This window comes from Alligator sinensis, unplaced genomic scaffold (genome assembly GCF_000455745.1).
Source record: "Alligator sinensis unplaced genomic scaffold, ASM45574v1 scaffold1675_1, whole genome shotgun sequence".
In the NCBI taxonomy this organism is placed as follows: Eukaryota; Metazoa; Chordata; order Crocodylia; family Alligatoridae; genus Alligator; species Alligator sinensis.
Genome location: NW_005843086.1, coordinates 302,520 through 312,889, shown reverse-complemented (window position 1 = coordinate 312,889; position 10,370 = coordinate 302,520). Strand labels below are relative to the sequence as shown.

Here is a 10,370-nt window from a genome sequence, read left to right as displayed (position 1 = left end):
TCAGCAGCCGGCAGCCTCTGAAATTCACTGCCATCTCACAGGAAACACTTCTCCCCAGGTGGACCAGAAGATCAGTGGGTTGCTGACCACCCTGAGTCCGGAACTGCTTGTGGATCTGGTGTGGTCTCTGTGCATGCTGCAACAGGTCAAGGTTCCCTACCTGCAGAGTGTGTTGGGGCCAGCATTCGAAGAGCATCTGCTACATAAAGGCAAGTATCTGTTCCAGGTGTCTGTTTTCAGTGTGCCTAGGACTGGGGTGTACTGGGGGAGAGGGGGCTGCTGGCTCCTATGTTCACGACACCTGGGTCAGGCTGGAGCTGAACTGTCCTTGGCTAGTAGGTTACACGAGTGGAGTCTTGTTCCATTTTTATTGGGGTGTCTGTCCAGGCTACCTCAGGCAGCCCTGTGCTGTGAGGGGTGAGAAGTGCATAAGTGTCGGCCAGTCGCACTCCTCCACCCCCACGAGGTCCATCTAGACCCAAGGTGGAATGTGCTGGCTGGGCCACCTCGCTGGGGGTCCTTGGCCTGCTGCTGCCTCTGACAGAAGCAACAGCCAGGAGAGCCAGGAAGTGGGGAGGAGCTGCGAGGTCTCCACTGTCCTTGGGCATCTCTTCCGAATGGCTGTGGCAGCCAGGACACAAACCCCTGGGCAGTGCCAGTTTTGGCCTGGCCTGCTCTTTGCTGGGCACTTGGCTTTGGCACTTGGGAGTGAGAAGAGCACTGGTTTGGCTGCCTCCACACCCATATTGCTCTGCCAGTGACCATAGCCCCAAACCCCCACACAAAGCAGCTCGGTCCTGCCCTGCAGCAGCTCTCGCCACCCCTGCTCTGGGCAGAGACTGCTGCATGCCAGCCAGGCGCAGATCAGTCTGAGCACTTTGACGCCCCAGCCTTATAATGGAAATCAGGGCCGGGGCTGGGGCCAGCGCCAGAAAGCTGGCTCTGCCAATCCATTTGCAGGGCCCTGGTAGCACAGTTAGTGCCCGTCATCTACAGCCTTGTCAAATTTCAGTGCTCGCCTCCTCTGTGGTAGGCGTTGGCCCAGCCGGCTACCACAGCATCACTGCAGCTCATGGGTCCCACGCCCTGCCTGGTGGATCTGGGGGTCAGATCCTGCTGCGAACATGCAGTCTTCATCAGGGTTGCTTTCCCATGCAGGCTCACATGAGAATGGGTCAGGAACAAGCTGAGCTCTGCCAAGTCAGCAGCACAGCTTGGCCTGAGTATGCGGCTGAGGGATTGGCCCTGTAAGGAGGATGGCCACTGCAGGGTCTGCTCAGGAAGGGGTCTGCGTCAGGGGGACATCCTTGTTGTGGGACTGCCCAGGGGATCTTGGTGCCAAGTGTTAACAGTCCCAAGGATGGCTGGGTCCTGGGCAGGCACCTTGAAGTTCAGTGTACCATGGACTTGACTCCAGGGTGCAGAGACCTAGCACTGCACCTGGCTGGGAGCTGGAATCAAACCCACCCACCCGCCTTGGGTCTCTAGGAAGGGGGCAGGGTCTTGCCGTGGCTCTCGCCAGCTTTGCTGCTGTCTGGGCAATGAGCATGGAGGCACTGGCCATCACAGGTCAGGGACCATGGAGGGTACAGAAGGCATCTTGCAAGCTACCAAACCCCTAGTGCAGCCTCTGGCAGCTGAGGTCACACGCAGCAGCCTGGCAGGGGCCTGGGATGAGAACCCGGGAGTTCCTGCTCTGGTACGAAGTGTGCCGAGCTGGGCCCTTGGCTCTTTGCCTGGGCTCCTACTGGGGCCATATCACTTGCACATCTCCTCTTTCCCAGCAAACGACACCTCCCACAAAGGCCAGACATTCAAGGTCAAGATAATGCACATCAACGCAACTGCCCTGTTGGAATGCCCTGAGTACAAGTGCCCCTCCCTGCCACCACAGATACTGCAGGCTCTGGCACCGCGGGACCACAGGAAGCCCACCCCGCTTCAGAGCACCCTGCTCTGTGTGCTGCGCGAGGTGCTCGGTGACGAGGACAAGTGGCGCATCAGAGTGGACACCATCTACGGCTGGCAGCTCAGTGAGCATGACATCTTTCCCAAGCAGGGACGGAACAGCTTGCAATTGCCCCCTTGGTGCCAGCAGGCACGTGACATCAGCTTCTCTGGTCTCCAGGCCCGGGTGCCTTACGGTCCTGAAGTGGCAGACCTCACTGTGCCCTTCTGCCAGTGCCCCCTCACTGCCCCTACAAACCTGCTGTCCCAGCCCCAGAACCCACTGAGGCGCCATCCCAGAGTCCCCTGCCGAGCAGGGACCACAAGTGATGCCAGGCTGGGTTTGTGGTGGGTGCTGGGCTGAGACCCGCCAGGTGTTATACCCCTGAACCCACCCTCCTGGGGCAGAAGGCTGTCCAGCTCCAAAGCTGTGTGTGAGTAGTAGCGCGACCCAGCCAAGCTGTTGGTCTTGGGTTCTGGGGGCGGAGAGGGGAGGACTTGCCTCCCTCTGCTGTAGGTCCCCTTTTCCCATCTCATATCCCCACCACCCCTCCTCTGTTCCTGTCCATCCAGCACTGGGTGCTTTTGCATCAGCCATCGCACCCTTCCTCCACTCTGCAGCCTTGTCAAATTCAGTGTTCGCCCCTCCATGGCAGGCACTGGTCCAGCTGGCTGCCACACCATCATTGCAGCTCATGGGCCCCACAGTCCTCCTCTTGGACCCTGGGGATAAAATCCTGCTGCAGACACCTGCTTGGGGGGGTGACAGCAGGGTCCTCCCCTGCTCTTTGCAGGCACCAGAGGAGAGGCCTGCTGTGCCTCTGCTGTTGGCTAGCACCTGGAGGCAGCAGCTTAGTATGACATGGGGCTCGATGTGCTCCGTGGGCTACTCAGCTGCTTGGTCTGGGAGGTGAGGGGTGGATGACAGCCCAGTGCCAGACCTAATGATTCCTTGTGGTTCACTTCTCTCTGGGGCAGCTGCTGAGGTGCTGCTGAACAGTGACAACCAGCCCATTCCCCTGAAGGATTTTGTTGCTCCCCACCTGTTTTCCTCAGAAGGGACAGAGCTGTTGCCACCACGTGCCAGGAGGTGAGTCTTTTGTGCGGGCCCTGCGGGGGGGGGGGGTGTCACTTACTGAAAGGTCCCTTCCCCTGGGCATTGTGCAGAGGGCACTGCTGAGGTGTCACCCTTACCCTGCTGGGGCCAGCGTAGGACAGAGCTGGGCGGTTGAGAGCCTGCTCAATCTGCTCCGGGAATTTATACACATGCAGGGAGCCTTCTCCAATGCGCAGGAAATCCAGCATATTGGAGCAGACTCGATTAATTGAGTCTGCTGGAGCTCGTAAACTGACACAGTCTGGCAGCCTCACACATCACGTTTATCAGCGGCGCAGTGCACCTCCACGCTGAGAAAATGGCAGCGGCGTGCTTTGAACTAAAAACGCATTCAGTGTGCTTTAGTTCAAAGCACATTGCTGCCATTTTCTCAGCACGGAGTCACGCTGCACTGCTGGTGCACAGGACACCCGGGCGCCTTTTTAATTAGTGCGGCTCGCTAATTAAAAGTGCCCAGAGCTGCATCGGGAGCACATGGAAAAATGCCTGCTGAGCCTAGCCACCACATCTCATTGGGGAACAAGATGACAGGTGTGGACTGGGGAGGCGCAGACTGGTCGGGTTCTGCTCCTTAGCTGCCAGAGCCACCCCCCCTTCTAGTTAGCTGCTTTTGAGGTGCCAGTCTAGGCCTGGGGGTCGGACCAGCTGAAGACACTGATCACAGCGACCAGCCCTTCCACGTGGAGCAGAGTCACATCAGTCTGCCAGGGCTGGGCTTGGTGGCAGAGGCCCCAGGGTCTGAGCTGCCCCCTCGCTGGGACTGGGAGGAGCTCCTTCGGCACCAGACCTGTTCTGTTTTTTCAAATAAGTCCCTCAGTCCGGTCCCTCTCCCTGCACTTGCACTCTCATGAGCTCAAAGCATCGCAGGGCTGGAGAATGTCCCAGGTACTGGCGTCATCTGTGCTCAGGGAAAGGGGCTGGCACCCCGTACCTCAGGATGATGCACGTCTGTCCTGTCCTGTCCAGCACGTTCCAGAGAGATCACGGGGTATCTGTGAGCTGCGGGCTGGATTGGGAGCCCCAGTCCAGGGGTCGACATGACCACATCCTGCCAGGGACAGAGCAGTCGATTAGATGCCACCAGCTGAGACAGGCCCCGCTACCACTGCCAGGTGCTGAGCAGGCAGCCAGGTTGCTGTCTGGCTGTCTTGGGACACGGAGCATGCTGGACAGCAATGGGGCTGAGCAAGGACCAGTCTCCAAGTCACACCGCCTTGTCCCCTCCCCACCCCACAGGATGGCTTTCCTGCCCTGGGAGTTCTCCAACTTCTGCCACCAGAACAAGGACCTGCTGGGCGGCTTCGCTATGGCCCGGCGACACCTGCAAGCTGCTGGCTTTATAGTCGTGGAGGTAAGTAGCCGGGCTGGGGTCCCCCCACTACACGCACACGCCCATGTGCACCCGCTCTGCATTTCACTGGGCGCTTCTTGGTAGTGTAAACTCAGCTGGGTGCCCTCTCCTCCAGGACCTGAAAGCCAGGCTCTTAGTGCTCATTGATCTCCCGGCAGAGGCTCCACTCTGGGAGGGCCATTCATTATTTAGCTTCCTGCGGGAAATTATAATTCCCCCATCACTGGCACCTGGCCCTCTGGCTGGCAGTAGCAAGAGCCTCCCTGCTTGGGCGTTGCTGTCCTGCAGGGAACCTGTCCTGATTTCCCTCCCCGAATCGTGTCCAGCTGTGCTCTCCAGGTCAAGGGCAGTCTGGTGCCTCTGGTTTCATCCCAGCCCTCCTTGCATGACCTTGACCACAGGGCTGACCTCAGCCTCCGGCTCATAACCTGGGGGCAGGATCATCAGCTGGGCACTGCCGTGGGGAAGGCAGGTACTTCGTGTTTTCCTGGCTGCAGGTGCTACTGCACCAGCCCCCAGACCCACGGGGGAGTGGGTCTGGGAAGGGGTTCTGTCAGGCAAGGCCCAGATCCCAAGTGATGGGACCCAGGGCAGGAGCAGGGAGGCAGTCTCCCTCCCACACCCTTTATGAAACACGACCCAGGAAACCCCACGTCAGAGCTTAGCTCAACCAGTGCCAGGCATCAGTCAGCACTGATTGATCCCCAGCCCTCGCTGGGCAGAGGAGCGCGATCCAGGAGCCGGGAATGCAGCAGAACACGGCTCCCAGGTCTCTGCCTGCCTCCCACTGCCAGGCCTGGTCTCCTCGGGGATGCTCCTCTCGCCTCAGCCTGAGTGCAGACACTCATGCCAGGCAGAGGCAGCTGGGGTGGGGAGTGGCACCCCCAGGCTCACCGGGTGGCTACAAGCCTGTCTGAGAGGGTCTCCTGTGTGGCTTGGCTGGTCCTGCAGTTGGGGTTGTGGGCTGGACCCCCAGCAAGTCTCCTCTGCCAGCACCATGCAGGGGACTGGAGCTGCTGACTGTGCCCAGACCCCCTCCCTTTTCCAAAGTGCTGCCACCTCCGCAGTGACGGTGATGCCGAGTGATTCATGCTCCCTGTCGCGCCTGGTTGCATAACTGCTCCCGTGCTGCGGGCGCGGGGGGGCTTTTCCAGCTCCTGGGAGCCTCACACTGCAAGCCCAGAAGCTAAATATAGAGACGGGGAGAATCCACTTCTTTCCTCTGCCCCGTCCTGGGCCAAGGAGGCAGCCCAGGCACATGGGGGTCAGCATGAAGTGCCCGGCTCTCCTGGGAAGGCTGCAGCAGGGCCAGGGAGGCCCAGGTTGGCGCTTCATCCATTAGGCCAGGGGCACAGTATATGCTTGTTGCGGGGGGGGTGGCCTCGATAACCCCAAGCCTGGTGCCAGCTGTGAGTTGGAGCCTACCTTGTGCAGGGCGGTGGGAGCTGTCCTCCCCCACACAGGCATGCTGATGGGAAAGGCGGTGCTCTGAGCTGCAAGTGCTGCGCCGGCTGGCCCTCTTCCAGCTCGCCTAGAAGCAGCCAGCCATGCCCAGCCCTGCAGCCAGGAAATAGCACCAGTCCCCAGGGCTTTCCCTGGGCTGAGGGGGCGGTCTCCGGGCAGGGTCCTGGCTTCCTTGTAGAGCGTACAGTCTCCCTGCTTCACAGGATGGCCTCACTCCCCTCCATCCCTGAGCCTGTAAGCCACGGTCTGCTCAGCCCTGCTCCGTCGCTATCTCGAGATCCAGCCCAGGGCGAAGGGAGCAGCCTGCAGGGGCAAGGGCTGTGCGAAATGGATGTGCAAAGGGAGGAACAGGACCGTGAAACGTTCCCGGCACCGTGATTAGTTCCCAGGGCGATTTTTCTCTGCTCCAGTGCATTCTCGCTGCCTCCCCTGCTCTTCCAGTGCTGTGCTCTGCATAGTGGCTTCCCACAGCCCTACATGCAGCTCTGCCCGTCTGCCGTTGCATGCTGGGCTTTGTTCTCAGGGGCCCGTTTGACCAGGCTGGCTTCAGGGTGCCAAAGTTACCTTGAGTGCTGGGGGTGACATCTGGGTTCTGCAGGCAGTGGCAGCCTTGTAATGTGCCTCGGCCGCCCCAGAGCCACCCCCACCTCATTAAGTTAATTGCAGCAGGGCTGGCAGCACCCCTGGACCTGCTGTTGGATGCTGGCTCCCCACGCCTCTACCTCCGCTCAGCGTGTCCTTCCACTTATGCACAGCCCCTCTGCCGATAGGTGCTCTGGGCCGCAGCCGTGCAGGGGGTTCCTGTCAGCTGTGCTGTTTGCTTGCAGCCGTGTCACACTCGGGGCTCCTCTTTCCCATAGGAGCACTGGCACAGCCGGCTGCCATAGCAAAACCTGTAGCACACGGGCCCCACCGCTCTGCCGGTGAGCTCTGGGGGGTATATCTACTGCAGACATCCATCCATCCATCTCACAGGGTGGGATCCATCGTGGGATGCAGGGGCTCGACCCAACCGACTCCCCAGCGTGGTCCTGCTGAGAGCTGCCTGTGTGGTATATGGGGCTGGAGCTTTGCTCGAGGCCCCCTTGTTAGGAGGCAGCCGCGGAGCATTTGTGGCTGGCGCCCTGTTGCCTTCAGCATGGAGCACCCTGGTATGTGAACTCCGTGCAAGGCTCCAGGTGCAGCATGCTCCACGTTGCACACCCTCCTCCTGGGCCAGCCTGAACAGCAGTCAGGGAGGCTGCCAGCACGCATGCGCTCCCCCAGCACGTGCTGCTGGCAGGGGCAAGGGGAGACGGGCCAGAGCTGCCAGCCGCAGCAGTGCGGGGGCTGCATCTTTGCCACAGGAGTGTGGAGGGGACACCCTGAGCTGCCTGCTGTGATTCACCCTGTGGGAGAAGCTGGCCACTGTCTGTGCAGTGGAAGAGAGTCTCCTCGAGGCTCTGCACCCCTGGCCATGCCCTGGCACAGGTGGGGGATGAACCCTGAGCTGGTGGCTGTGGTGCACTCCTGCCTCTCCATCAGGGACCAGCCTGCCAAGCCCCCAGCTCAGCCCCTGGCCCTCACCCATCCTGTGTCTCCTGCAGGTCCCGTGGTACGAGTTCCAGGAGCAGAAATCAGACACACAGAAGATCGCCTACATCAAGGGCAAGATGAGTAAAGCCATAGCCAAAGAGATGGCTAAGTAACCCCAGTCCGGCTGAGGTGGGATGAGAGGAGGCTGCTGCGTGACCCGCTGCTGCCGTATAGAAACATTCACCGGAATAAAGCACTATTGTACAATCCAGCTGGCATGGCACACAGCTGTGTTCACCAGCCCGGCTTGTGCGCGCAGCACGGTGTGCTTGCCCTCTTCGCTCGGAGCGGACAGCTGTGCATGCTGCCTGCTGCTATTTGGGGCTGGGGGCAAGAGTTGGAAGAGCCACTGGGTGATCCCTTCCCCTGTACAGTGCCCCAAAGGGGTCCCAGGGCTGCCAGGGAAGCTGTGTTTGTGGACCTTCTGCTGGGGTTAATAACTAAATAAAGTCTCCTTCCCACATCTGTCCTGGTTTGAGCCCAGCACCAGAGCTGCTTGCGCCGCAGGGGCACTTCAAGGCAATGGAGACAAGGGGAGCCTCTCGCCTGGGCTGGGGCTTGCTGGAAAGACAAGCCTACAAAGAGGCTCCTGGCCTATGCCGGCAGGCACTAATACCCGTCCAGCCGTCCTTGGAGCTGAGCCAGGACAGAAGCAGGCTCTGTTTGGGAAGTGGACGCAAAGCCCAAGGTGGGACTGGGACCAGCAGAGCTGGCAGCCTGGCCGTCTTAGTGCTGGGTGTGATTGCAAATAAGCAGTGGCTCGGGGGCTAGGGCTCGGATCCATGGGTGCAAGGCGACAGCGAGCCAGGAACTGCTGCTGTCTCTCCTCCCGCTGGCACGACAGCCCCCGAGCCATTCGGGGCACAGCGCTCTCCAGCCAGGCTGACATAATCGGCCGCGCTCCCTGGTGCCGGCGCGGCCCCGGGCTGGCGCTTTCCAGCAGACCATGCATCAGCACATCCTCAGCCCACCCCACCCCCACGCCGGCTCCAGAGCCTTCCCCTGTCCCCGCTGTGTGCTGGCCGGCACGTGTGCAAGCCCGGGGTGCCCGCACCGGGTCAGGACAGCGCACAGCGAGGCCTCACCATGGGCTTGGCTAGGGGCCTGGCTTGAAACTAGGCCCTGGCAAAGCAGGGTGGCAGCAGCTGAGCTCAGATGAGCCGAGTGGCAGTCCCTATCCAAGGCTGGGCTGTCATGGGAGCCCCACTATAATCAGCAGCCCCTTTGCCCTTTGGGCATCACAGCCGTCCATGCCCTGCCCCTTGCTACGCCCTGGGCGTGATGCAGAGGGGGAGCCCTGGGAACAGGGCTGGGGCTGTGCCCAGTGTGTCTCTGCCACAGATCCCCTGGGTGGCCTTGGGCACAGCCCTTAGCCTGGTTCATGCCAGGGAGTCTCTGGAGAAGGGGGCTGGGTGCTGCCATAGTGCACCGCTTGCACGGTGTCCAGCCAAGTCAATGCCAGGCCCAAGCTGGTGCCCTGGAGCAGGTCTCCCAGGCAGCGCGGGGGGCACCGGGTCACGAGTAGGTGTCCAGAGACCTCGGCCTCGGGGGTCCCAGTGGCACTGGCCTGAGCCAGGGGGCAGGCCTGGCACCAGAGACCTCGCAGGAGATGGGCAGCACGCTCCCCTGTGAGCCCCAGAGCCAGGTCCGGGCTCTGAAGCAGAGGGAAGCACCACCTGAGCCGTGCTGCCAGGCCCCACCCCGGCCTTGCCAACCTGTGCCTCAGTTTCCCTACCTCCATACAGGGAGGCTGGGAGCCAGGCCGTCTCGGGGCAGGGGTCTGCGTTGTCTCCGGTTCTGTCCGTCTCAGCCCGGGGCAGGACGCGGTGACCAACTCCTGGGAAAACCGGCTGCCCCGTAACACGCAGGCTGCAGAGACTCGTGTTGCTGGCGTTGGCCTGGCTCTGCGTTTCCTGCTTCTCGCCTGCGTTGGGGGGGGCAGCAATCACCCCTGGCCCTGGCACCGACCCCTTCCGACAGGCACCGCTGCCGAACCTGACACCCTTCCCCCTGCGCGGCGCCCGATTCCCAGCCCGTCCCAGGACTCCAGGAGCTGGGGCTTTACCAGCAGCCCCCACCCATGCCCGGCTCTCGCAGTGCCCTGGGGAGCGGGGCACGGGCACGTGGCCGGGGGCTTCCTCAGGGGTGGTGGGACCCCCGCCCCGGCCGTCTGCCAGGAGCACCAGCAGTTGAAAAGCTGTTGCCAGTGCCCCCGTGAGCCAGGCCATGTGTGTGCAAGCAGCTGAAGGGAGGTGTGCGTGCACGCGCATACGCATGTGCACGTGTCTGTGTCCATGCATGTGTGCTTGAGTGTGTGTGCATGTGCCAGTGTGTGTGTGTGTGTGTGTGTGTGTGTGCGTGCACGCGCACATGTTCCTGTGTGTCCATGTATTTGTGCATGCAGTATGCTTGGGGAGGGGGGGGGTGTGTGCACTGTGTGTGTACACCTGTGTGTGCATGTGTGTGTGCCTATGCCATGTCCATGCATGTGTGTGTATGTGTGTATGTGCCAGTGTGTGCATGTGCACACCTGTGTGGGTACACCTGTGTATCCATGTGTGTGCACTGTATGTGTGTGCACCTGTGTGTGTGCGTGCATGTGTGTACATGCATGTGTGTCTGTGTGTGTGTGCATACTGGGTGTGTGTGTATGTGTGCACACACCTGTGTGTGTGTCTGCACCTGTGTGTCCATGCATATGTGCAATCCTTTGTGTGTCCATGCATGCATGTGCACTGTTGTGTGTGTGTGCGCGCGCGCGCGCGCGTGCATGCGTGTGCACACACCTGTGTGTGTGCATGTGTGTGCGTGCATGGCTGGCTGTAGAGGCGGGACCCCCACGATGCCTCAGCTGCTCTGCCATTGGCTAGTTTGGATCCGAGGGGGGGGTGGTTAACTCGTTGTCATGGCAACCAA

General features: G+C 61.2%; 1 protein-coding gene and 3 non-coding genes across 7 annotated transcripts in view; all 4 read left to right on the top strand.

The window, feature by feature from the left end:
- Nucleotides 1-7,915, top strand: part of TBRG4 (transforming growth factor beta regulator 4) — a 25,870-nt gene extending 17,955 nt beyond the window's left edge. For 3 of the 4 annotated variants that reach the window (XM_006037222.3, XM_006037223.3, XM_025193660.1), the window contains exons 7-11: nt 59-209; nt 1,785-2,033; nt 2,926-3,037; nt 4,301-4,415; nt 7,466-7,915. In XM_006037222.3, coding sequence (XP_006037284.1) covers nt 59-209; nt 1,785-2,033; nt 2,926-3,037; nt 4,301-4,415; nt 7,466-7,567 — 729 coding nt within the window. In that variant the 3' untranslated portion in view covers nt 7,568-7,915. Of the gene's footprint in view, nt 1-58; nt 210-1,784; nt 2,099-2,925; nt 3,038-4,300; nt 4,416-7,465 lie in introns of those variants that run through there. The other variant, XR_003092111.1, reaches the window with a different exon arrangement.
- Nucleotides 992-1,128, top strand: LOC112548307. The gene has a single exon (XR_003092119.1). It is a non-coding gene; the product is annotated as a small nucleolar RNA SNORA5 (small nucleolar RNA).
- On the top strand, nt 2,564-2,699 carry LOC112548305. The gene has a single exon (XR_003092117.1). It is a non-coding gene; the product is annotated as a small nucleolar RNA SNORA5 (small nucleolar RNA).
- LOC112548306 lies at nt 6,702-6,837 on the top strand. The gene has a single exon (XR_003092118.1). It is a non-coding gene; the product is annotated as a small nucleolar RNA SNORA5 (small nucleolar RNA).
- Nucleotides 7,916-10,370: the final 2,455 nt, after the last annotated feature.